At 58.7% G+C, this 24,458-nt stretch overlaps 2 protein-coding genes across 2 annotated transcripts; both read right to left on the bottom strand.

Moving 5' to 3' along the window:
- Positions 1–3,836: 3,836 nt before the first annotated feature.
- Positions 3,837–4,963, bottom strand: LOC121150052 (cytochrome c oxidase subunit 8A, mitochondrial). Its single transcript, XM_040970706.1, has 2 exons — positions 4,771–4,963; positions 3,837–4,234 (listed from the first exon to the last, which is right to left on the bottom strand). The coding sequence occupies exons 1-2, from the start codon at positions 4,882–4,884 to the stop codon at positions 4,139–4,141; spliced, it is 210 nt and encodes a 69-aa protein (XP_040826640.1). The 5' UTR covers positions 4,885–4,963; the 3' UTR covers positions 3,837–4,138.
- A 7,952-nt stretch (positions 4,964–12,915) lies between these two features.
- NAA40 (N-alpha-acetyltransferase 40, NatD catalytic subunit) lies at positions 12,916–24,412 on the bottom strand. The gene is made up of 8 exons (XM_040971041.1): positions 24,322–24,412; positions 18,114–18,209; positions 17,367–17,419; positions 15,585–15,680; positions 15,346–15,504; positions 15,189–15,272; positions 14,885–14,962; positions 12,916–14,758 (listed from the first exon to the last, which is right to left on the bottom strand). The coding sequence occupies exons 1-8, from the start codon at positions 24,325–24,327 to the stop codon at positions 14,617–14,619; spliced, it is 714 nt and encodes a 237-aa protein (XP_040826975.1). The 5' UTR covers positions 24,328–24,412; the 3' UTR covers positions 12,916–14,616.
- Between the last annotated feature and the right edge of the window lie 46 nt (positions 24,413–24,458).

The following is a 24,458-nucleotide window of genomic DNA, read 5'->3' as shown; positions in this document are numbered from 1 at the left end:
AGCAACGGGCTCCCCTCCGGCGTTGGCATGAGCTGGGCACCGGGGCCGCGGGCAGCGCGGGGCGGAGACCTCCTGCCCGCACCTCCGCTTGGCGTGGCCAGAGCTTCCTCGAACCAGTTCAGTTTTCCCTGGAGTTGGAAGTGCGGGCTGCTACTGAGCTAAGTAGGGAAATGTAATTAAATGACTGCAGCTGGAGCTGGGGCAGCGGCGCTGGGGCCACTGGGTGACGGCTGTCATCCCCTGCCTCCACCTAGCCCGGGGCCCTGCGCAGGCCATATTTAAGAGACAAAAAGGAAACCATTGAAAGGCAGAGTCACAGAGAGGAGAGACAGAGATCTTTCACGCCCCAAATGGCCATCACAGCAGGAGCTGGACTGGTCCAAAGCAGGAGCCAGCAGCTTTTCCCACGTGGCTAAAGGGCCCAAGGATTCGGGCATCCTCTGCTACTTCTCCAGGTGCGTTAGCAGGGAGCTGGACCAGGAGCAGGGCAGCTGCTGCCCACATGGGATGGCCAACACTGCAGGCGGGGCTTAACCTATTCTGCCCCAGCACTGGTCCTGTAAATGACCTTTTTAAAATATATATGTATATATATTTATTTTTATTGGAAAGGCAGATATGGAAAGACAAGGAGAAAGAGAGAGAAAGATCTTCCATCTGCTAGTTCACTTCCCAAGTGGTCACAACAGCCGGAACCAAGCTAATCTAAAGCCAGGAGCCAGAGCCTTTTCCAGGTCTCCCACGCAGGTGCAGGGTCCCAAGGCTTTGGGCTGTCCCCCACTGCTTTCCCAGGCCACAAGCAGAGAGCTGGATGGGAAACAGGGGCTGCCAGGACACGAACAACTGCACATATGAGATTCTGGCATATGCAAAACAACTTTTAGCCACTAGGCTACCACACCAGGCCCAATTGACTAGGTTTTTATGTGTTGTTTATTTGAAAGACTGGGTAACAGAAATCTTCCATCTGCTGTTGATTCTGTAAGTGGTGCAGACAGCCAGATGCACACCCAGCCAGAGGCCCTGTGGGTGGCAGGCCCCTCTCAGCTGTCTCCTCAGGCAGCTGGATCAAAAATAGCTGGAACTCACCTGACTATGGGACCAGCGTCCCTGGCGCGCATGGAGGTTGTGCAAGGAAGCCCTTGGGAGATGGCGGCTTTGGGGGACGTCAGGCCCAGCACAGGTACCCAGTGCGTTCTCACTGCCCGGCCATCTCCTGTGCCCCCAGTGAGGTGGTGAGTCAGAGCCGAGGGGTGGGCTGCAGCCCTGGCTGCTTCTCGACCCCAGGAGACCAAAGGCCCACCCCATCTGGACCGTTTGTATGGTGACATTGTAGCATCTGCCCGCCTGGCAGGCTGGAGCCGGGGCTGGCAGACGGACCTGAACCTCTGTGCCTGAGGTCCTGTAACCGGGGGTACTCTGCACAGCACCCCCCTCCCAGGCCCACCCTTTTGGAGACAGATGGCAAGGAAGTGGCCAGCAGGAAGCTTCCACTCTCATCCAGCCCCCAGGATGGTCTGCTTTGGGCTAGCTCTTTTTCCTTTTCCTTTTTTTTTTTTTTTTAAGATTTATTATTTCAAATGCAGAGTTACACAGAGGAAAGATCTTCCATCCACTGGTTCATTCCCCAGATAGCCATAATGGCTGGAGCTGAGTCGATCTGAAGCCGGGAACCTGGAGCCTCTTCTGGGTCTCCCATGTGGGTGCAGGGTGCCAGGCACTTGAGGCATCTGCTGCTGCTTTCCCAGGTGCATTAGCGGGGAGCTGGATGGAGTTGGAGCAGCCGGGGTGGGAACGGTGGTGTCCGTATGGGATGCAGCAACAGCCTAGCTCTGTCCAGGGGCGACTTAGCCGGGGGTTAGCAGCAAGCCACCGACCCCGGACCAAGGGTGCTGTTATTTCTGCTGTCTTGGGATTCTGCTTCTCCATTATGAACCTCTCCAACCTGCCTGGAGGGCAGCCCAGCCATAGGGCTACCCCAGAGAGGCCCCCAGGCCCGTGGAGCCCTGCTGGGATCCTGGCTACTCTGTATCTAACCCAGCTTCCTGCTACAAATGTTTCCAGAAAACCTAGGGGGAGGACCATGCGCCCACTCCATTAGGGGAGTGACCCAGCAGATAGAAAGAAAGTGCTTCTTTCTGCCTTTCACATAAGGACCTCTTTAAAAAGAAATAAACCACGCCTGTGAGTATTTGCCCCCAGACCCTGGCACAGCCCAGTTTGTCTCCGCCACCTCAGTCACCTGCTGCTGGCTCTGGCTGCCAAGGGCCTGGAACAAAATAGCACAGGTGCCAGGCCTTGGGCTGCCTGTGGGAGAGTCACCAGGGAGAACCCAGGGAGACCGCAGCAGCCACAGGGTAACGTGGACCAGATACATCCTCCTGCTGGACTGAGGTGAATACATGGAGAGGACAGGAAGAGACTCCACACAGGGTCCCAGTGACCATGAAGCCTCAGTCCTGGAGGAGGAGGGCTTGCAGACCACCCAACAGCTTCCAGGGGACCCAGGAGACAAAGACGAGGCCTGGGACAGCACAGTCCCCACAGGCTGCCACGGCCAGAAGAAAGCCGCAGAGGGGCAGCCACTGTGGTCCACAGGCTGCCTGGGTGGTTGCTGAGGCTGTGGAAGCTGAGCAGATCCGCACTTCCGGGCCATCGGCTGGGTTGCCATGGTCACCTGCAGGATTCATGCCACTTAAAGGAAGAGAGGGGCAGAGCAGGGTCCCATGTGGCCTGGGGCAAACCCCAGCTCCACACCGGCCCACCAGCTCTCACGGCTGGCCTGTCCCTCAGTGTCTACTCAGAGTCCAATGCAGCAGGCTGTCACACTCCATCCCCTCTGCGACGGACAGGCAGCACAGAAGTCATCGGGAAGCCACCTCCTTCCCACGGGCCCCGAGGGATGGGCAGGGCCCGGGGACCGCAGCACTTGTGCCCTCGCCCTCTTGTACCCAGGGCTCTTGGCCTGGGACCCCCTCCCCCTTTCCCTCCCGCCCTCCGGGAAGACTCCCTGTCAAGGTCCTCAGCCTCATTCACGACAGCCAAGTCCCTGTGCTGGGGACAAGATGTTCCCCAGGAAGACCAGGGTCCTTGCTCTTCCTGCTGCCACACCGCGAACACCAATGATCAGTGCCACACTTGCCCAGGTCACAGCACTACCCGGCACCTGACTCCCATCCTCCACAGCCCGGTGTGCTGCTCCCACGCAGAGCGCCCACGGCCCCTCATGCTCCACTTCGCCCCGTCCCACTACACGACCTGGCAGCCTGTGGAGCCCAGGGGGCTGAGGAGGGCTGGCCAAGGCCCCTAAAACAGGGCACCCCACTTGAGACTGTGGGGCTGCAGTAGTGCTCCCAGAAGAGGGCAATCACCCATGCCCTTTTGAGTTCCTGGGGTTAAAAAAAAAAAACGAAAATAAAAGGCATGGTGGCTCAACAGGCTAACCCTACACCTGCCAATGCAAGTATCCCATATGGACACCAGTTCATAGCCCGGCTTTTCCACTTCCCATTCAGCTCTCTGCTTGTGACCTGGAAAAGCAGCAGAGGATGGCCCAAAGCCTTGGGACCCTGCACCTGTGTGGGAGACCAGGAAGAAGCTCCAGGCTCCAAGCTTAGGACCAGAAAAGAGCCTTGGAGCCGACATAAAAGCAGCCAGGTACTACAAGATGCCTCACCCCACTGCCAGGGTCTGGTGGGGCTCAGGGAGGGCTGGTCCTGCAGATAAAGGATTGCCAGGTGCTAGGAGGCAGCGACGTGCCCCAGGCCAGGTATTCTCCACCCCCCAGCCCCGCAGCTACCCCCACCCCAAGTGTACAGACAGGGCTGGCCAGAGGCACGGGTTCAGTTGACTTTATTGTGAAGTGGGCTGCAGGAAGCAGGGCCCACCCAGACAGGTGGCCCCAGGAGGTCAGGAAAAGCTGACTGGAATTGAAGGACATGATCCAGGACAGGCCTGGCTGGAATTGAAAGACATGATTGAAGAGAGGCCCCAGGCCAGGCCAGGAGTGCAGGAGTGCTGGTCCATCAGGTGGGGCGGGGTGAGGCCAGTGGGGGGGGTCACTGGGGCCCTTGGACACAGCTCAGCTGGGAATGCAGGGACGGGTGTGGTCGCTGGCCGGCCAAGGCCACAGCCCCCTTCACTCCCGCTTCTTGTAGCTGTCCAGGTGCGAGAGGATCCAGCCGGAGGGCAGGAGGAAACACAGGATACAGGAGGTGAGCCCGACGGCCATGTCCTACACAGTACAGAGAGGGGACCCCGAGTGAGGACTCTCCTGGGCAAGACTCATGGGGAGGGGGGCGCAGATCGTGCAGCACGTCCACCACAACGGGGAAGGGACACAGCAGGTCCAAGGGCCGCGCTGAGCCCCGCGGTGCAGCACAGGGGTGAGATCTAGGGAGACGCTTCTCCGGCCCCCAGATCAGGTGGAGGGGAGGCAGCCCTGCACCTGCTGGGCATCGGAGTGGGCCTCCCCGCCTCCCCTCCGCTCCTGGACGAACAGGCACGGAGGCAGAAGACTCCTCACAGCCCTGCCGCCTCCGGCTAGCGGTGCCCATCACCGGCCTCGAGGCCCGAGGCCCCCTTGGTGCCTTCAGGGGGGCACCACGTCGCCCCTGAGGGGCAGCAAGCACCTCGCGGTCACGCAGGCAGGTGGAAAGCTAACTGCAACACCCCAGAGGCCCGTGGGGTCCTCCTGTCCCCGCCCGAGCATTCACAGCGCGGGCACCCTGCAGGATCGCGGATGGCCGGTGCAGGGCGGAAGCTCCTCACCATGGTCCCGAGCTGCTCCCGCGGAGGCGTGGAGTGGACCTGCGCGCGCGGCACCGGGAGCCGCCGGGCCGGGCCCGTGAGGCCCCTCAGCAGCAGCGGCGTGAAGACCGACATAGCTGACAGAGAGGGGAGCCCCACGCCAAGGTCAGGAAGCCAAGATGGCAGCGCGCCGGAAGTTCCGAAGCTGCGGAGGACGGAAAGTTCCCGGAAATGACGACACGATTTACCTCCCAGGGAGGTTTCTGGCGCGTCCCCCGAAACAGCCAATCCATGCCTTCCGACCACCGGCGGGCGGAGCGTGGAGGGGCGGTCCTTTTGTTGATGACACGCTTCCTGATTTGCCTAGTTACGTGAGCGACATCGAAGGTACCCAATCACATCGAAGAGAAGGCTACCTGTTTCACTCTTGACTCCTCCCTCCATTCATTCTAAGTCTAGACGTGTGTCCTCCAGGTTTTCATCCATTGATTCCCCTCTTCTGACCTATAGTTAACTTTCCCCCAATTGGGCCATGCTGAAGCCAGAAACTCCACCTTGGTCTCCCAGGTGAGAGGCAGAGGCTTGAGGACTTGGGAACGGGATTGGAAGTGGAGCAGCTGGGACTTGAACCTGAACTTTCCAAATGTGATGCCTTTGTCTCAAATAGTCTCTTAACATGCTGTGCCACACCGCCAGCCCCCATCTCTCTTTTCTTTGTTTTTCTTTTTTAAGATTTATTCTACTTTTATTGGAAAGGCAGATATACAGAGAGGAGGAGAGACAGAGAAGATGATGGTTCACTCTGCAAGCGGTCCCAACGGCTGGAGCTGAGCCTATCCAAAACCAGGAGCCAGGAGCCTCTTCCAGGTCTCCCACGTGGGTGCAGTGTCCCAAAGCCTTGGGCCGTGCTCAACTGCATTCCCAGGCCACAGGCAGGGAGCTGGATGAGAAGCAGGGTTAGAACCGGCACTCTTATGGGCTCCTGGAGTATTCAAGACAAGGACTTGAGCTGCTAGGGTATAGCACTGGGCTCCATCTCTTCTTTCTTAAAGGTCCTAGACTGTTCAGTGGCAGCCCTGCTTGCCCACATCCAACTGCCCTGCTTGTCCAACATCCAGAAGGTCCATTGCCTTCTGGTCCCCAGTCATCAAGCCGTTTACCCCTTTCCATTTTCTATTTTTCTAATTATTACTTATTCAAAAGGCAGTAGAGAGAGACACAGAGAAGTCTTCCTTCTGTTGCTTTAGTCCCCAAACGGCCACTCAGTAGAAGCTGGGCCAGGCCAAAATCAGGATAGTAATAAGGCCAGAGGCCTCGTCGAGGTCTCCCGTGTGGGAGCGGGGACTTGTGCCTTCGCCGGCTGTCGTTGGAGGTGAATGTGCAGGGCACTGGGTCTGAACGAAGCCGGCAGGTCTCAGACCAGAACTCAGCTGGCATGCTGCTGCAGGAGGCAGCACTTCTACCTCTTCATATCATGTTGTATCTGAAACACTTTTCAACTCTTGCCTACCCTTTTTCTTTTAAAGACTTACTTTATTTGAAAGGCATACTTGGGCCCAGCGCAGTAGCCTTGTGGCCTCACCTTGCACACACTGGGATGCCGTAGGGGGCACTGGTTCCTTTTCTCTTTATTTTGTTGATAATCTTTACATAGTTGATTCGGGCACAAAGGGTCACGGGCTAGTGGAAAGTGGGTGAGACCATTGTTATCACAGTCTCTTTTTTCCTTCTTGTATCTGGGGGGAGGGGAAAAGCCACACCCAACCTCCCCCCATCCCAGGGTCCCCGATATGGGGCCTGTTCCGAGGATCCTGCTCAAATGTTTTGATGGTTCAGCAGTTCTGAATCACTCCCAACCTCACCATTCCACGCACGATGAACTCTCTCCAGCATCCACTGGCTGACACAGTCCGCCTTAGAGTCTCCATTTGCTTAGGTTTTCACTGCCAACACGTGGCTGGGGCAGTTGATCGGTTTGTTCTGTCCTCCGTCCTCTGTTCTGGGACCAGGTGTCCTCTGCAGACTCCAATGTATCATTGTATCCTCCGTGTGCATCTGGATGTGCTGTCCACTGCTCCGTCTGAGCCACTGAAGAGGCTCAGCTCTGACAAGCGTTCACGGTTATACCAAGGACACTGCAACCTTCTCCATGGTTGAAGTTCTGAGTCCAGTGGTCCAGTTGGGGGATTCCCAAAGAAACCTCATCTGAGGCGATCCCAGACCTGATTCTTGTGTATGTGCTTGTCAGTACAGGGGCCGGCACAGACCATCACCCCTATCAGCTTGCCCGCATACTGGTGGTTGCGATTGCTGGATCAGTTCTGCCTCCAACACTGTCCTCTTCGCAAACCAATGGCTGTTGCAGCCCAACCCAGTCCCACCCACTGCATACTTGGCCACGTAAACCAGTTGGAACTCCAGCCTAGTTAGGGCGACTCCTAATAACCCCCACCAGGCCCGCCCCTTGCCCTGGTTCCCATACTTGCCAATATGTACAGCAGCCTGGTCCAGTCTAGCCCACGTCCCATTCACCTCTTGTACATATCAATGGGTATTGAAGCCTAGTTCACCCCAACCAGCCCCACTATCCAGCCCACATACGTGTGCCAATCAGTGCCAATCGGTGCCACTCTCTGCCTAGCCATGCCTGCCCCAGTCCTAGTTCTCATGCTCACCAGTCAGAGTGGCAACCCAAAAGGGAGTTGTCCACTGTTTCCCTACTGGGCCCACTCCCAGATTATGCACTATCCAGGTGGTTCTGCAGTTTAATCTGACAGAATGCCCCCCGTGCCAGCCTCTTCCAGATGATGCTGCAGCAAAGCCCAACCAATCCACACCCCACTCTGCTTATGCATATACCAGTAGGAACAGTCAACCCAGTCTGGCTGTCCCCTGATCCAGCTCACCTGAGGCCAACAGGTGTTGTGGTACTGCCCAGCCTAGTCTGCCCCCAATCCCAGCTCTTACACTCACCAGTGGTCCAGCAGGGGAGCCCCATGCAGCCCCCCTACCGTGTTCATGCCCTACTCCCGGTCTCGTGTGTGCTGGTTGGACGCTGCAGCCTGTTCTGGCATGGCCCACCTCACCTCAGCATTTACCAGTGTGTGTTGCAGCCTGGATGGGCCAGACACCACCACCAGTTTCAGCTCACACTGGTGGAGGCTACAGTCTAGCTCAGCCCAGCCCAGCCAGCTGCTAGTCCTGGCCCTAACATAAGTTGGCTGGTAATGGGGGGGGCCAGTTCTAACCCCAGCAGTCCTGCTTCCCATCCAGCTCCCTGCTTGTGGCCTGGGAAAGCAGTCGAGGACGGCACAAAGCCTTGGGACCCTGCACCCACATGGGAGACCTGGAAGAGGCTCCTGGTTTGGGATTGGCTAAGTTCCAGCTGTTGCAGCCACTTGGGGAGCGAATCCTCTTTGTACATCAGACTTTCCAATAAAAATTTAAAAATCTTAAAAAAAAATAAAAGGCAGAGTTACAGATATACAAGGAAAGAGAGAGAGAGAGATTCTATCTGCTGATTCACTCCCCAAATGTCAGCAACTGAAGCCAGGAGCTTCTTCTGGGTCTAGTATGTGGGTGCAGGGACCCAGACACTTGGGCCACTTTCTGTTGCTTTCCCAGTTACATCAGCCAGGACCTGGATCAGATGTGAACAGTTGGATATGAGCTGGACCCACACTGGATGCAGGCATTGCACCCCGAGCCAGCCCCTACCCTTCCTTTTTTTACCATGGTAACGCCTAACTGGCCTCCACCTAGTGATTCAATCTACTTGATCGAGCCAATAGTCCTTGGGGCTGGCATTGTGACACACGATGGAGTTCCTGACTCCTGGCCTCCGTCAGCAATGGAAGATGTCCCTCTATCTCTGTCAGCTCCTGTGTCTCCGTCTGGAGCACAGGGAGACCCAGAGGACGCTCTGGCTTCACATTAGCTCAGCTCTGGCAACTGGGGCCATTTGGGGGGATGAACCAGCAGACAGATCTTTCTTCTCTCTGTGTATCTGCCTTTCCAATAAAAATATATCAATCTTTAAAACAAAACAAAACAACCTCTAGTGTTTGGAGAGAAGACGGCAACAACAAACAAGCACGCTGCTCTGCCCATGGGCATCGGCATTCAAACGACGACATGCCAGGAGCCACCCGGCCTTAAAAACTGGGCAAGTTTGCTCCATCTTTACACATGTGGCATGAAACAGATACCGCTTTTTCAAATTTAAAAAATGCTTATTTATCTGAAAAGGAAAGTACCAAAGATCTTCCATCTGCTGGTTCACTACCCAAACGGCTGCGGGAGCCAGGGATTCCATCTGGGTCTCCCCCACGACAGCAAGGGCCCAAGCAAAACTGAGCATAAAACGACATCATCAAAACACTTCTTCAGTGCCAAGTCGGGAGCTGATGCTGGCTCGCAGGACCATGTCCTCGCCCCTCATCTCAGCCTGTTTTCATAGGGGAACCCAGTGAGGCGACATTGTCTCACTCCCATGGACCCTGAGGACCACCCTGCTGAACCACCTAGGGCCAAGCCTCCGTGGAACCTGCTCTTTTGGAATTTCGCCTTGTCAGCAGGCCCTTCGGCCTCAGCACAGCCTCCCCCGATGTCTGTCGGGAAGGGGACTGAGCTGACGGCCACCCAAGCCCTTGAGCCTTCACAGGCCACCTTCCTAGGCGCAGGAGCAGGAAGCTGGATCTGGAAAAGTCAGGAAGTCCCGTTTTGCAAATGAAGGCACCTGCAGCCAGCTTCCCATACTGTACAGATCTCATCTCCAGCCGCCACACAAGCTGCTGCAGAAAGGAGCTTTCCAGAAGGTTCCATATGCATGTCAACAGCCTCAAAGGCACCGCTGCTGCAGGGGTGAGGGGCCCGGGCTGCAGGAGGTCGAAGTCCTGGGGGGCGGGGGCCTGGTGGGCTGGACAGATAGTTGGGGACCCAGGGCACTGGGAGACTCCAAGCTGCCCAACAGGTTCTGGCAAAGAAGCCCAGCTTAGAGGCTTCTGGACGCTCCGCCCCCTCCCTAGGGGCCCAGGGCTGGGAGGCCAGGCAACAGCTGCCTGCCACTAGGAGGAAGGCGGGGACCTCCAGCTGCGCTCTCCGGCATTATCCGAGGTTTCAGAACAAAGGGGCGGCTCCCAGGTGGGCAAGCACAGCCAAGCCAGGGTCCTGGAGACCCGCAGGGCTGGCCGTGGGCTGCTCCCTTAGCTCTGCAGACGTTTGCCCTCTTGTGCCATGACTTGGAACCACGGGGTCGGAGGCGACATCCACTCTCAGCCCCTCCCTGGTGAGGGAGGACCACCCTGGTGAGCCAGAGAAAGAAAACACTGCCATCCATCTAGCGACAAGCTGCCGTGGCACCTGCTGCTTTGGGGATTTTGCCACGCTGGCAGGCCCTTTGTGTTCAGAGCAGCCTCACCCGGAGGGAAGTGTCAGGCAGTGGCGGCCCAGTGTGCTGGCCCAAGGAGGCCCAGCAGACTCAGAGTCTCCATTCATCTAGTAATAGAGAAACAGCCCTCCCATCAAGAGCCCTGGCACGGCCCAGCCAGCACCCCTTAAGCCAAGCTCCCAGTTCCTGTTGGCTCCCAACTCCAGTTGCCTGCTAGCACAGACCTGGGGTGGCTCAGGTGGGAGACCAGCCTGAGCTTCGGCTGGTGGGTGGCCAGTGAGTAGGCGTTCCCTTGGCCTTGCCAGTGATGCTTGCCCATACGTTTTGTTTTGTTAAAAAGCAGGAAATTAAAAGTAATACATAACTTGCAGCCTGAAAGGACACAGGCGTTCGGAACACTGCTGGTCTCGCCCGAGGTGGCGGGCGGAGAGGGTGTAGGGACCAGGTGTGAGGTGTTGCCTTCTGCACTGCCCAAGGCTCCCCTGGACACTCTCCTCTGTAGCATCTTCAAGGGGAAGGGGTGCTTGGTCCTGGCTGGGAGATGCACCACACAGGGTAGACAGGAACCTTGCTTTCGCTAACACCCAAGATAATCTGTGCTGCCCACCCTGGGGTCCCCATCACCCCCACTGCTGGGAGTCTCTCCTTCCAAGGCCGAGGTCTAAAGGCCCCAGCCTGCGCCCAGCTCTAAGCCCAGGGCCTGTGCTCCCCAACCCACAACGCCTTCCACTGGGGGCGATAGGCATGCAAGCTGGCACCAGGCCTACAGGCTGCATGTAAGCTGGAGCTGTACCTCGTGGCCCTGAGCTTGGCTCCCAATTCATGAAAAGCTCAGGCCCAACAGTGGTGCTGGACCAAGTTCAGACAGGGAGCTTGCGAGGCCCACGAAGGGGCTGGACTCCAGAGCTGTGGGACTAGCAGGTGGAAAGTCTCAGCCAGCTGCCCCAGGAGCCTCTGGCCTCGGCTCTGGGTGCCAGCCTTCCCACCCGGTCTGGGCTCACCCTGGCAAGCTTAGGGCAGGGGTGACTGGCTCTGAGGCTGGTTGGAGGATAAACTGAAGGGATTAGCTGGCAGACAAGGAGCCAGCTGGGTCTCCTGGGGCTCACAGGGGCTGGCAAGGCCCTCTCCTGATGCAGGGGACTCCTAGGAAGGGCCAAGGCCGAGGGGAGAGGGGTCCATGAAGCGGGCACAGGGAGACGATATGGGTGTGATCCCGACTTACTGGACAAGCTGGAGACTGCCCCTCCTACCTGGGCCTTAGCTTCCCCATCTGCAAAGTGGGTACGGCAACACAAAGGCCAGCAGGACACAGTAGGGACGGCTGGGCTCCCTGGGCTTGGAGAATGAAAGCCAGGGCAGGTGGGAGTGGAACGGGGGCAGGGCAGAGGCTGCGCTCCCAGAGGGCCATCTGTTCCTCTTGGGCACAGCTGCTGCCAGGCGCCAGAAGCACAGGGGGCGTCCTGTGTGCAGCTGTCCCTGGACAGGGGGAGGGGGTAGTGCCCCAGGGGGAACAGACTGAGGGCTGGGGCTGGCTGGGAGCCAGGCGGTGGTTAACCCCTTCCAGCCCATGTCCGTCCTCCTGTCCCCTGCTGCAGCACTGGCTCCAGTCTGGCCACGGGAGCTTTGGTGCTCTCGGTCATGGCTACGGCCTGCCCTTCCCCAGGTTCAATAGCTCCAGACCACTCTCCGGGGCCTCCTCCCTCAGGTGGGGAGGGCTGCACTTCGCACAGCTGTGGCGGGTGTGACCTTGGCCTGGGTGGGACCAGCCAGTCCTTCTTGCAGCAGTCACAGCAGCGCATGTGCACCTTGGTGTAGCCGGTGCAAGGCCCCAACACAGGTGCTCAGGCTCCCACAACCCCTGCTTGTCCGGGGTCATGGCTGCAGCAGAGGGACATGCCGGCCGTGTCAGGCTGGTCAGCTGCGGCTCCCAGGTCCCCGCCTCATCGTGTGCAGCACCAGGGACAGGGAGCATCCCAGCAAACACCAGCTACCAGAGTGGGCACACACCTCACAGTGCCAGCTCTGGCTGCTCCACTTCCCACCCAGCTTCCTGCAGGGGCACATGGCAACCCTTCCCTGGGGAATCCCATCCCTGTGGGAGAGCAGGTGCCCACCTTAGCAGCAGGGGAAGCGGGCTGCCTCGCAGGCCTGCCATGAGCTCTCTTCCTCTGAGCCAATCTTTTACTAGAAACAAAACACAGGCGGCTGGCGCCATGGCATAGCAAGTTAAACTTCAGCCTGTGGCACCAGCATCCCATATGGGTGCTGGTTCATGTCCTGGCTGCTCAACTTCTGATCCAGCTCCGTTAATGCCTGGGAAAGCGGTGAAGATGGCCCATGTGCCTGGGCCTCTGTACCCATGTGGGAGACCTGGAAGAAACTCTTGGCTCAGGCCGGGCTCAACTCTAGCGACTGTGGCCACCTGGGGAATGACCCAGCACGAGGAGCTCTCAGCCAGGAGAGGTCACCACGAGCTCTACCCAGGGGTCCAGGAAGCAGTGCTTGCACACCCGAGGTCTCCATGCACCCCTTGGCTGCCTGTCCAGCCGCCGTCATGCCCATAGGCTTCCGGGACTGCCAGCCAGGGGTCTCCAGCTAAGGGCTTCCTGGAGCCCACGCCGCCTGTGGTGCTCTGGCATGGAAGCCACCCAGCAGCTGAGCAAAGTGTCTTTTATTTGTGACAGATACAGGGGTTACTGTTCCCCTTGGATTCCAGTGGTAACAAAACATTAAAGAAAATATCCAGGAGGACTCTGCCTTCCAAGAGTTTTCTAGAAAAATCAGAAAGGGTGTATATATATATATATTAAAAAAAAAAAAAAAAAACCACATTCAACACAAACAGAATAACCTGAAATAGGGTGGACAGAACTAAAACAATACCTGAAAGGATTCAACACGTCTCCCAACAAAGCACTGCGCCCCACAACCAGACCTGAAGCGCTGCGGCATCCCTCAGAACCCAGGTCAGAAGCAGAGAAGGGTGCGTGAGCCATCTGCAGAGCCACAGCAGAGGGACCCCCGCCCCCTTCCCTGCTGCCAAGGACTGGGCTGCAGAGGCTGGAGGGGCAGAGCGAGGGCCTAGCAACGGGTGCTAGACGTCCAGTGACCGACACACACCACGTGTGGAATTTACACTGGGGGCTCCTGTCCGCCCCCGGGAGTGGGAGGTATCAGAAACCCATGATCTGAGACAATAAATATTATTTCTATCCTTTGGGACGGCAGTCAGAGGTCAACCTCTTACCACGCTCTGTCCTCTTGGGACCGTTGGGGAGCCCGTCCGCCCCCTTGATGGCTCTGGCAGGCACACTTGGGGACAGGCCCTGGGAGCCAGCAGGCTGGGCACGGGTGGCCCGGCCTCCCCAAGGGAAGCTGTGAGGCCCTGGCCTGCAGCATCCAACCCCACGGTGCTCAGGGGTGCCAGGCCCCGCCCGGGCACTAATCCAGGGTAGGGAAGTCAGGGCAGAGGTGAGGTGTAACTTGGACCCACAGGACACCTGCAGTGCCCCCAGCCCCGATCCCACAGCAGACAGGCCAAGGGGAGGTGCTGGAACTTCTCCCTGGACAAGGATCAATGCCTGGGTGGGGAAACGAGGGGGAATGAGAAGGCGGGATGGGGTGAAGAAGGGGTGTACTCCAGGCTAGCACCCGGCTCCGGCTGCCACACAGGGACTCCAGGGAGCCAGGGGCACCCATCGTGGTCCTGGACCTGAGCTGTGACCGGCGGGGATGTGGGCACGGCACTAGTGCCTGAGGCAGCAAGGGGCAAAGCTGGGGGGTGCACAGACAGGTGGCCTGCTGCTGGCTGGGGGCTCCCGAGGAACAAGTGCAGGGGTGGGGGAGGCACATCACATCCCCTAGAGCTGTCAGCACCAAAAGATGGGAGAGGGCATCACCCACACAGGAGTGAGGGGCTTTTCCGGGGGAAGAGGAGGGCTCCCTGATGCTGCTTCCCCTGAGACTAAGATCAGAGGTATGTGGAGTGGGAGCGGGAGGGGCAGAGTACGCAGAGCTGACAGCAGCTAAGCACCCCGAACCCCACACCCCACCCTCACTTGCTGCTGGCTCCCAGGGCCTCTCACCCAGCAGCAGAGGGGAGAGGTGACTTCCTCCTGCAGCCAGCCGGCTGGGCAGGAGCGTCCCGTGTGCCCATCCTCTAGGCTGAGCCGGCTCCCTTTGAGGGTCAGTGAGCTGGGTGTCTGCGTGTCACCATGGAGAGCCCAGTCTCGGGGCGGTAGCCCAGATCTGAGCCGCGCCGTTCCAGGGCCCCAGCTCTCCTGCCCACGGCGTCCTGCTCTTCTTGGGGAGGGAGAGGTGGTTGGGGTCACTTCTCCCCAGGTTCTGTGCTCTTGGGGAGCCAGCTGGCCTGGGAGGACTGAGGCTGAAGCTCGGCAGGCACCTGGCAAACAGCGTGGGAGCGGGGAGAGGACGGGCCCTAGGAGAGATCGCTCCGGCCCGCGGGTGGCCCTCAGGACTCAGTGGCAGCAGCCTCCACAGTGCCCTCCTGGGTGGGAGTGCTGGCTGTCCCCAAACTTGGTCCTCCGGCTGAGGATCTCATAGGAGCAGTCTTCCCCGCAGCAACCGGACATGCTAGGGGAGGAGTCATCGATCTCAAACCTGCAGCAGGAGAAGGAGTGGGCTGCAGACAGCCGGAGGCCTCCCACCCGACTCCCGGGCTCCCCAGGCCCAGCAGCACAGCACGGTGGCGGCCGCCCACTCCCTGGCCCCAGCTCCGCTCCTTACTGCATGGCTTCCCTGAAGAACTGATAGGCGCCGTGGTTGTGCTTAAACACCGTCAGCATCACCTTCTTCATCTGTGTGCTGAGGGCAGAGCAAGCACCTCACAGGTGACCCTCCTGCGTCTCCCCGGGAGCCACCCCCCAGGTTCTCCCGCTCCCCCTGCAGCCCTGGTAAAGGGGCACAGATGAGCACTGTGCAGTGTAGAACATGCCCAGCACGGAGCTGCAGAGTCCTCTGCCAAGGAGGCACGGCGGGCAGCAGATGCCAAGTGAGTCCAGGGCCTACCCTGCCAGCAGGCGGCCCTCACCTGTTGGCCAGGAGCTGCAGGATCTGGAGGAGGAACTTGCCCAGGCCTTTCCGCCGCACCTTGCTCTCCAACTGCACTTCGTAGCTGCGGGAGCAAGCAGCCCAGTGAGCCGACAGGGAGGGCTGCGTGCCACCAGGCAGGGTGTCCCAGTGCCTACCAGTACAGGACTTCATCCCCGCACTCGACATCAAACCGGAAGTGAGAAAAGGCAACGGGGACCGAGTCGTTTTCCCAAGCGATGAGGTACCAGGCTCGGTCATCCGTCATCTCCTCCCGCTTCTCCCGGTCCTTCCAGCCCCACTCGCTGTGCTCATACCTGGGGAGGTGGGGGCAGTCAGGCGGGTGGGGTCCAGGCTGCAGAGGCAGCTAGGGGCGCAGTGCCCGGGGCACGCTTACATGGTCTGCATGTTGGTTTTGGTCAGGTCGAAGGCCCAGTCCACGGTGGCTGGCTCTAGCCCAGACACTCGCTTGCACTCGATGGAGACATTCAAGCTGTGAGGACAAGAGGCACTCAGAAACGGGGCGGCGTGGTGCCCACCGGGTACACATTAGCTGTGGGAAGAGCCAGGCCCACACCTAACGAGAGAAGGGGCCTGGCAGGGAGGAAGGCATGCAGGCGCCCACCAGCCCAGCCAAAAGGCCAGGGGTGCACACCGACTAAGCCCAATGCCTGCTCCCTGCCGGATCCCTCTCCTTCGTACTGGCTCCCAAACATTCCTGGCCAACAGCTTTGCCCCCACGCGCCTCTCCTGCTCCACTGGGCCTTTCCCCTCTACCTACAGCCAGGCTCTGCCAGGCGGCTGGGCTCCAGGCGCCCACATCCATGCCCCATTGTGCTAACATAAACCCAAACTACCTTGGTCTAACAGCAGCTAGGCAGGGGCTCAGGAGGGTAATACGGCTGACACGCGCCCCTTCCGAGCACATGCGCTCCCACGGGACCATGAGCACCCCACTCTACAGGAGGCCCTGGTGCAAGGATGGGGGATTCTCGTTTCCTGCAAAGTCGATGGAACAAGCTCAAAAGAAATCCAGTTCACAAACAGAGAACATGTTTTCAGAAAGGACAAAACAGGCTGGCCAGCACTGCAGCGCTTCTGCCTGTGGTGCCAGCAGCCCATATGGGCACCAGTTCATGCCCTGGCTGCTCCATTTCCTTTCCAACTCCCTGCTTGTGGCCTGGGAAAGCAGCAGAGGATGGTCCAAAGCCTTGGGACCCTGTACCCATGTGGGGGGTGCAGAAGAAGCTCCTGGCTCCTGGCTTAGGATCAGCTCAGCTCTGGTCATTGAGAGGTGATTCAACAGATAGAAAATAGCATATTTGCTCTCTCCCAAGCTCTGCCTTCTAAGTAATAAAATAATCTCAAACAACAACAACAACAAAAACAACACTTCAACTGGTGCCCGTAGGGATACGGGGTTACAGGATTAAGCTGTTAAACCGCCATACTGGCCCTTAACAAACAAAAAACAAATGAACAAGAAAAGCTTGGTCTTCAGGCACAGGTCTGTCACTAATCTGAGTTCACAGCACGTGGGAGAGGGACCACAGCTGGCAGCAGACCCAGCCAGAGGGCAAGGGCAGCCAGGTGGCCAGACTACTGGCTCTGCCTCGAGGGCAAAGCTGGGAAAGAAGCAGGGCCAAGAGCCGGGCCAAGAGCCGGCATTCCAGGGCGGGACACAGCCATTCCAAGCACCAGCCCGACATGCTGTGACAGAAAACCTGCCCGACTTCCTCGCCTCTTTCAGAAGCTACTCTAGTTAGCCACTGTCGTCCGTTCTAACCATAAGAAAAGGAGGTTTGGGAGCAAGAGTCATTCCGGGAGAGCTAACAAGAGGCCCGGCTACAACTGAATCCACAGCAGATACTGTTCCCCCCGAAGCCCAGCACGCCACGCTGTCGCAGTGTGTTCAGAAACCCAGCCCACAGCTGCGACAAGTTCACGGCAATGCCGTACACGCAGGGAGAGCGCACAGGACAGTCTGGATGGCCCGGCCCAGCAGCGGACACGCCAGCACCTCGGGAACCTTGCTCATGCACACGACGGGGCAACCCTGGCAGTGCTGTCCCGGGAGATGAGTGCCACCCTTGGGCATGTCCCTAGCGGGAGGCTCTGTGACCACAAGGAGAGGAAGGCTGTTCCACCGCTAGGGGAGCCAGGTCGGTCTGCGACTCACCCATTGCGGTCATATTTCTTGAACACCGGAAAGGCTTCCAGGGGGTCTCCAAGCTGGGGAGGGAAGGCGAGGAGTAGCAGACATGTGGCGGGGGGGACCCCCAAGGGGGTGGGCTCCTGGCCCTGCGAGCAGCCTGCACAGAGCCCAGAAGGCTCTGGACCGGAGGCATCAGTCGAATGGTCTGTGGGCAGGACACCTGCTCCCAGCACAGAGACGGACAGGGGCCCCGTGGCCTGCCTCACACCACCAAGAGCCCCGCCTCACTTGCCCTTGTCAAATACTGCCCGTAGCAGGGCAGGCACAGAGCCATACCCTCCCACATGCACAGTGTCTTCCATGAGCCAGCTACAGGAATGACAAACATGGGACAGGATGGCCAGGGAGGGTGAGCCATGACTGCCAGGCTGCTCCAAGACCCACAGGTGACCCACAGCTGCTTGTGGTGACCATGGCCCCTTGAGGACCAGGGCAGTGGGTGAAGGAAAAGCACGAGAAAGCCATACAGCACACTTTATCACGGGGCCTTCCTCCCACACGCAGGGTCGCAGTGAAAACTACTCCAGACCCTCTTGGCAGCAGCTCCTCCCCTAAGGGTCCCCGCTGCCCAGGTCCTCCCAGCTGGCTGTCCCAGCAGGAGCAGAAGCATGGGGGGAGAGTACCACAGTCCTGCCACAGGGTGGCGCCAGAGGCAGCTGAATGAAACCCCAGGCAGGTTCGGGAGGCGGGGGCTGGGCGGGAGGAAGTCACCCTGTTGGCCGCGTCCACTTTGGCACACACAGCGTCCATGGCCGCTCGCTCCTCCAGCCGCTTCTGCTTCTTCTCCTTCGCTTTGCTCGACTTTCTCTGCAATAAGGAAAAGCAAGCTGTGGCCGACCAAAGACTTGACTTTGAGGAAGTGCAGGGGAAGAGGCCCAACTCAGCAGGTCCTGCCACTTCCCTGCAGGGAGCCCTGCTCTTCAAGGAGCTGGACTAGCCGCCAGACTCCTGGTCCCTGGGAGGACCAGCATGAGTCTGCAGCATGGCCGGTCCCTGCAGGGTCCAGGAAATTCCCACCAGCCCCCACGCAGTCAGGGTGGCCTTCTCGGCCAGCATCTTCTGCTGTCTCGAAGGGAGCTGGGCAGTGTTTGGGCTGAATATGCCGAGCCAGTCCCCAAAGCCACAGCATATTCAGGCAAGGGAGCAGAGCCAAGGTCCTGGGGGTTCAGCCCAGGACGTGCGTGCTGCCCAAGGCCAGGGTGCACGCAGATCAGCTCCTGCACTGAGGCTAACACGATCCTCACAGGGCCAGAAGAAGCACTTCTCACCTTGTAAAAACAGGGTGACGCATGGAGCAGGGCTAGGCGCTGGGCTCCGACTGACCCGCTCCAAGCCTGCCCCTGCTTGTCGCTCTAGCGCTGACAGGCTAACAGGAAGGGCCAACACTACCACACATGCGTCACGGCTCCCCCAAACCTCGGCGGGTCTGTCTTCAGAGCTGTGCGGGGTGCCAGGCCTTGCTTGGACCTCCAGGCCTGCACCCCACTGTGAAGGCCTCTGGCCTGTGGACTCCAGCCCTTGAGCTTTGCAGGGAAGGCCTGGGTCCTCAAAGGCCTCCCCTGCAAGCGAGGGTGCTCCTGGTGACACACTCCTGCCGGCGGTCCCCCGAGGCGGGCTGAGGCGCCCACACACAATCACCTCCTACCGCTGCACAGAGGCCCTAGGGGCTCCAGGAGAGCTACCCTAGTTACTCCAGGGCAGCAAGCTCACAGGGCCCCCAGGAGGCTCACGGTGGCCCCGGAGCTCCCGCAAGGGGCCTCGGAGCGGCAGGGAGCTGGGGGGCAGCTGGGCTACAGTCTCAGGTCCTGCCCTGAGCCACTGGCCGCTGGCCTGGGACTGCAGGAAGTCACTTTCTCCCTCCTCTGCCAACCCCTTGGCCTCCTCACTCACAAAATGAGGGTGACAGCAACAGACCCTGGACTCTGGGGGGACAAACTGCTATGCTCTCCTGTGCATGAAGTACGCGAGGTGCAGATGTCCAACACGCGATCCTGCACAGGCAGCTGGGCCGAGTCCCAGTTCTGCCACCGCTTCGAGCTGCCTGCCAGCACGCCTCCTGGGAGACAGCAGGGATGCCAGCTCAAGCGCTTGAGGCCCTGCCTCACATGAGACCAGGATGGAGCTCCGTCTGGGCTGCTGGCTCTGGCCCTGCCCAGTCACCATGGACATCTGATGAGTGAACCACAAGACCGAAGCTCTTTCTGTCTCTCTGCCAAACTTGTTTTAAAAGATTTATTTTATGGGTTCTGCACGATAATGTAGTGGTTTTAAGTTCCTTGCCCTGCACGCCCAGGATCCCATATGGTCGCTGGTTCTAATCCTGGCGGCCCTGCTTCCCATCCAGCTCCCTGCCTATGGCCTGGGAAAGCAGACGAGGACGGCCCAATGCTTTGGGACCCTGCACCCTTGCAGGAGACCTGGAGGAGGTTCCTGGTTCCTGGCTTTGGATCAGCGCAGCCATGGCTGTTGTGCTCACCTGGGGAGTGAATCATCGGACGAAAGATCTTCCTCTCTATCTCTTCTCTCTGTATATCTGACTTTGTAATGAAAATAAAAATAAATCTCTCGGGTCCGGTGCGGTGGCACAAGTGGTTAAGTCCTCGCCTTGCACGCCCAGGATCCCATATGGGCGCTGGTTCTAATCCTGGTGGCCCCGCTTCCCTTCCAGCTCCCTGCTTGTGGCCCAGGAAAGCAGTCGAGGACGGCCCAAAGCTTTGGGACCCTGCACCCGCGTGGGAGACCCAGAAGAGGCTCCTGGCTTCGGATCGGCATAGCATCGGCCATTGTGCTCACTTGGGGAGTGAATCATCGGATGGAAGACCTTCCTCTCTGTCTCTCCTCTCTGTATATCTGCCTTTCCAATAAAAAAAATAATAACAAAAATAAATCTTTTAAAAAAAATAAATCTTTAAAAAAAAAGAAAGGCAGATATACAGAGAGGAGGAGAGACGGAGAGGAAGATTTTCCATCCGATAATTCACTCCCCAAGTGACCACAACGGCCGGTGCTGTGCCAATCTGAAGCCAGGAACCAGGAACTTCTTCCAGGGCCCACACAGGTGCAGGGTCCAAATACTTTGAGCCGTCCTCAACTGCTTTCCCAGGCCATAAGCAGGGAGCTGGATAGGAAGTGGAGCTGCTGGGATTAGAACCAGTGACCATATGGGATCCCAGCGTGTTCAAGGCGAGGACTTTAGCCGCTAGGCCACGCCGCTAGGCCCTATATCTGCCTTTCAATAAAAATAAATAAATCTTAAAGAAAAAAATATAAGATTTTTTTTTTATTGCAAAATCAGATATACAGAGAGGAGGAGAGATGGAGAGGAAGATCTTCCATCCATTGGTTCACTCCCCAAGTGACCGCATGGCTGGAGCTGAGCCAAACCGAAGCCAGAATCCAGGAACTTGCGCCCATATGGGATCCTGTCACACTCAAAGCGAGGACTTTAGCCGCTAGGCCACAGCACCAGACCCTCTGCCAAATTTTAAATAAAGGAAAACAACCCCCTCTTTGCAGTGCTGATCTGGGTACAGGGAGTCACATGCACATTATAGGACCCCTAATCTGTTTCCATCCTTGTTTTTCTTTTTTTAAGGATTTATTTTATTTTTATTGGAAAGTCAGATAGATATACAGAGAGGAGGAGAGACAGAGAGGAAGATCTTCCGTCCGATGATTCACTCCCCAAATGAGCGCAACAGCCGATGCTATGCCGATCCGAAGGCAGGAGCCTCTTCCGGGTCTCCCACCACAGGTGCAGGGTCCCAAAGCTCTGGGCCATCCTCGACTGCTTTCCCAGGCCACAGGCAGGGAGCTGGATGGGAAGCAGGGCCGCCGGGATTAGAACCGGCGCCCATATGGGATCCTGGGCGTGCAAGGCGAGGACTGCGCCACCGCACTGGGCCCCTGTTTCCATCCTTGTGACCCAGCGAGGCACGTGCACCCAATTCCCCGGAGAGAAATCTGAGCAGACACAGCAGGGTCCCAGGGACACAGGGTGCAGGCAGAGTTCTCAGAGGCCGCCTGCTCCCACGCCTCCATCCCACCCACCTGCCACCTGACCACACGTCTACGCCCCACTGCCACCTGCCTGCTACACCAACCTTCTCACACGTCCACCTGCCCGCCTGCCCACTGTGTCTACCTGCCCACTACACCCACCTGCCCTTCACACCCACCTGCCTGCCCACACGCTATAGCCACTCTCTCCATGTCTGCCTGCCCACTGTGTCTACCTGCCCGCTACACCCACCTGCCCTTCACACCCACCTGCCTGCCCACACGCTATAGCCACTCTCTCCATGTCCGCCTGCCCACCCACTGCATATACCTGCTCTCCCTGTCTACCTGCCCATCTATCTGCCAAGTTCAGCTGCCCACTCACGCGCCACATTCACCTGCCTGCCATGTTCACTTGTGTGCCCAGTGCTGGCAAACAGCAGGGACAAACCCGGGTCCACTCTGTCCATTCCACTGTGACTCCCCTTACAACTCCTGTCACAGGAAACACGACAGGGATGCCCTCTGCAGCTTGGGCTTGCCCCTCATGGATGCGTCAAAGTTTTGGGGCTGCCAGGGGCCACTGAGAAAAGGGAAGAAATGGCTCAAAGGGGCAGGAGGGACCGTTCATGTCCCGGCTCCACTTCCCATCCAGCTCCCTGCTTGTGGCCTGGGAAAGCAGTTGAGGATGGCCCAAAGCCTTGGGACCCTGCACCTGCATGGGAGACCCAGCAGAAGCTCCTGGCTCCTGGCTTCAGATCAGCTCAGCTCCGGCTGTTGCAGCCATTTGAGTACACCAGCAAATAGATCTTTCTGTCTCTCCTCTTTGTAAGTTGCCTTTTTTTTTTTATTATGAAGACTTATCTTTTCATTACAAATTTAGATATACAGAGAAGAGGAGAGTCAGAAAGATCTTCCATTCCCAAATTCACTCCCCAAGCGACTGCAACGGCCGGTGCTGTGCCGATCCGAAGCCAGGAGTCAGAAACTTCCTCCAGGTTTCCCACACAGGTACAGGGTCCCAAAGCTTTGGGCCACCATCAACTGCCCTCTCAGGCCACAGGCAGGGAGCTGGACGGGAAGTGGGGCTGCCAGGATTAGAACCGGTGCCCACTGTAAAAAATTAAAACATTTCCCACATCCATGCCTCCACCCTTCACAGCATCCAGAGGCCCAAATGAACCTGGTTTTTGTGAAAACAGACGGTAATCCACATCCTAACCTGACACATGCTACTTTCTCAGAGTACACACTTGACTCAACGCACAGCCCCCACGAGGCAACGGGGTGCCAGGCCCCCGCAGGAGGTGCTGTATTTGAAGCTGCTCTCTCTCAGGCACTGGGTGACATGCAGAGCAGGGACCCCGCCAAGGGTGGTCCTGCGCTCAGGCCCATCTGACCTGGATGTCCGTGGTGCCAGTCTGGCTCTTGGCTGCCAGTCGTGCATGAGCAGAAGTGACACAAGGCCGGTCTGCGATGCCATGGGCAGGTCTGAGGGCAAGATGGGGACTCAAAGGACGAGAATTGCGCAACTCTGAGCCTGCTAATTCAGCTCGGCCAGCAAGCGTACAACAGTGCGGCCAGAGGTGCCTGGCTTTTATTCAGGGCACAGTGACCAACACCAGCTGGCCACGCAGGCAAGCAGCAGCTGGGTGTGGGGAGATGGGCTTCTCCCTGTGAGGTTTACGGCACCCCAATCCCTGGTCCAACATGGTGATTTCTTCATTTTCCTCCAGGTCATTGGTTCACCCCCCCAAATGCCCACCAGGGTCGGGCCAGGTCCGAGCCAGCTGCTAAGACTGCCATCCCAGCCTCCCTACGCGGGCACCGGAAGCCATCACCACTGTCCCCCAGGGTCAGCATCAGCGGGGAAGCCAGCGCCAGCAGCACCGCCCCCCCGGACCTGCCAGCTCAGTGCCCACATCCCAGTGTCTGTTGTGACAGGGGTCAAGTATCCACTATGTTCATTTGCTCAGTCAACAGATACTTGAAGTGCAGTGAAAGAAAAATCTGGGTTAGTAACAGCAGGGACAAGTCCAGCGGGTTAAAAATAGCGCCCTTCTATTTCAGAGGTCTGAAAGACAGGCTGCACTCCAGGCCAAAATGACAGCAGCCACCTGCCTCCCTTCGCCCCTCACCTCATCCACTCCTCTGCCCCCCAGGGCTGAGCTTGGCACCCCCAGCCCCAGGCCCCCTCCCTTGGTCCAAAGTCCAGCCTCCCTAGGACGTGCCCCTTACAGATACACACGGATCAAGCTCCTGACGGCAAGGGACAGGCCCCTCTGACCTGAGGTGACCCACAGGCACATGCCAACCACTCTGCCCAACCGTTTATCAGCACGTGCCAGAGAAGGGCACCCGCGGGGTAAGGAGGGTGCTCCCCTATCTTCTCCCTTGCAAAGCCACCTGCAGGATAAGAACCACGAACAACCCCGAATCCCTCCCAGGGATCCCCCAGCCATGGCTGTGGCCAAGGATGCCCGTAGCCACCCCCCCCGTAGCAGGAACGGGGTGGGGGACAGGAGGCTCTTAGTCCAGGATGGTTCAGGGGGGACCCCGGCGACCTTGGCCGACTGCCTCCTTATCTCGGGGCGTCCACAGCTGGCCTGGCTGGGAGGGGACAGGTGACCAGGGCAGGAATGGAGGCGACAACCTCCATGCCCGCAAGGGGAGGCCGGTAACGGGCCAACAAGCCGGTCGCTATGATGGGGGCTCCCCGGGGGGGGCACTCATGGGCTAAGGCCAAAGTGGAGCTCCTTAGAAAGGGGGAGTCGGGTCATGTGGGGGGCTGCGGGTCACGTGAAGCAGAGGGGGTCAGGGTCACGTGAGAGGGGGTGTTCAAGGAACAATGGGGCGGAAGGGGGTGAGGGTAGCGAGGGGTACCCCCAGACCCGCCGTCTGTTCTCTCAGCCGCACTCACCCCCATGGCGGCGGCGGCGGCGGCCCTCGGCCCCTCCTTCACACACTCTCTCCGGCAGGGAGGAGGCAACGGCGGCTCCGGCTCAGGCGGCGGCGGCGGCGAGCGCGGGGCTAGGGGCCCGGGCACGCGCATGCGCC

This window comes from Ochotona curzoniae, unplaced genomic scaffold (genome assembly GCF_017591425.1).
Source record: "Ochotona curzoniae isolate NIBS_2020 unplaced genomic scaffold, NIBS_Ocur_1.0 scaffold_4937, whole genome shotgun sequence".
In the NCBI taxonomy this organism is placed as follows: Eukaryota; Metazoa; Chordata; class Mammalia; order Lagomorpha; family Ochotonidae; genus Ochotona; species Ochotona curzoniae.
This window is presented reverse-complemented; position numbering and strand designations above follow the sequence as displayed.

Coding starts and splice junctions, on each gene's coding strand:
- LOC121150052 (XM_040970706.1), bottom strand. CDS start 4,884: ATGTCGGTCTTCACGCCGCTGCTGCTGAGGGGCCTCACGGGCCCGGCC. Junction 4,235..4,770: donor GGGAGCAGCTCGGGACCATG/GTGAGGAGCTTC, acceptor TGTACTGTGTAG/GACATGGCCGTCGGGCTCAC.
- NAA40 (XM_040971041.1), bottom strand. Junction 15,505..15,584: donor AAAACCAACATGCAGACCAT/GTAAGCGTGCCC, acceptor CCACCTCCCCAG/GTATGAGCACAGCGAGTGGG. Junction 14,963..15,188: donor CTGCAGCTCCTGGCCAACAG/GTGAGGGCCGCC, acceptor CTCTGCCCTCAG/CACACAGATGAAGAAGGTGA.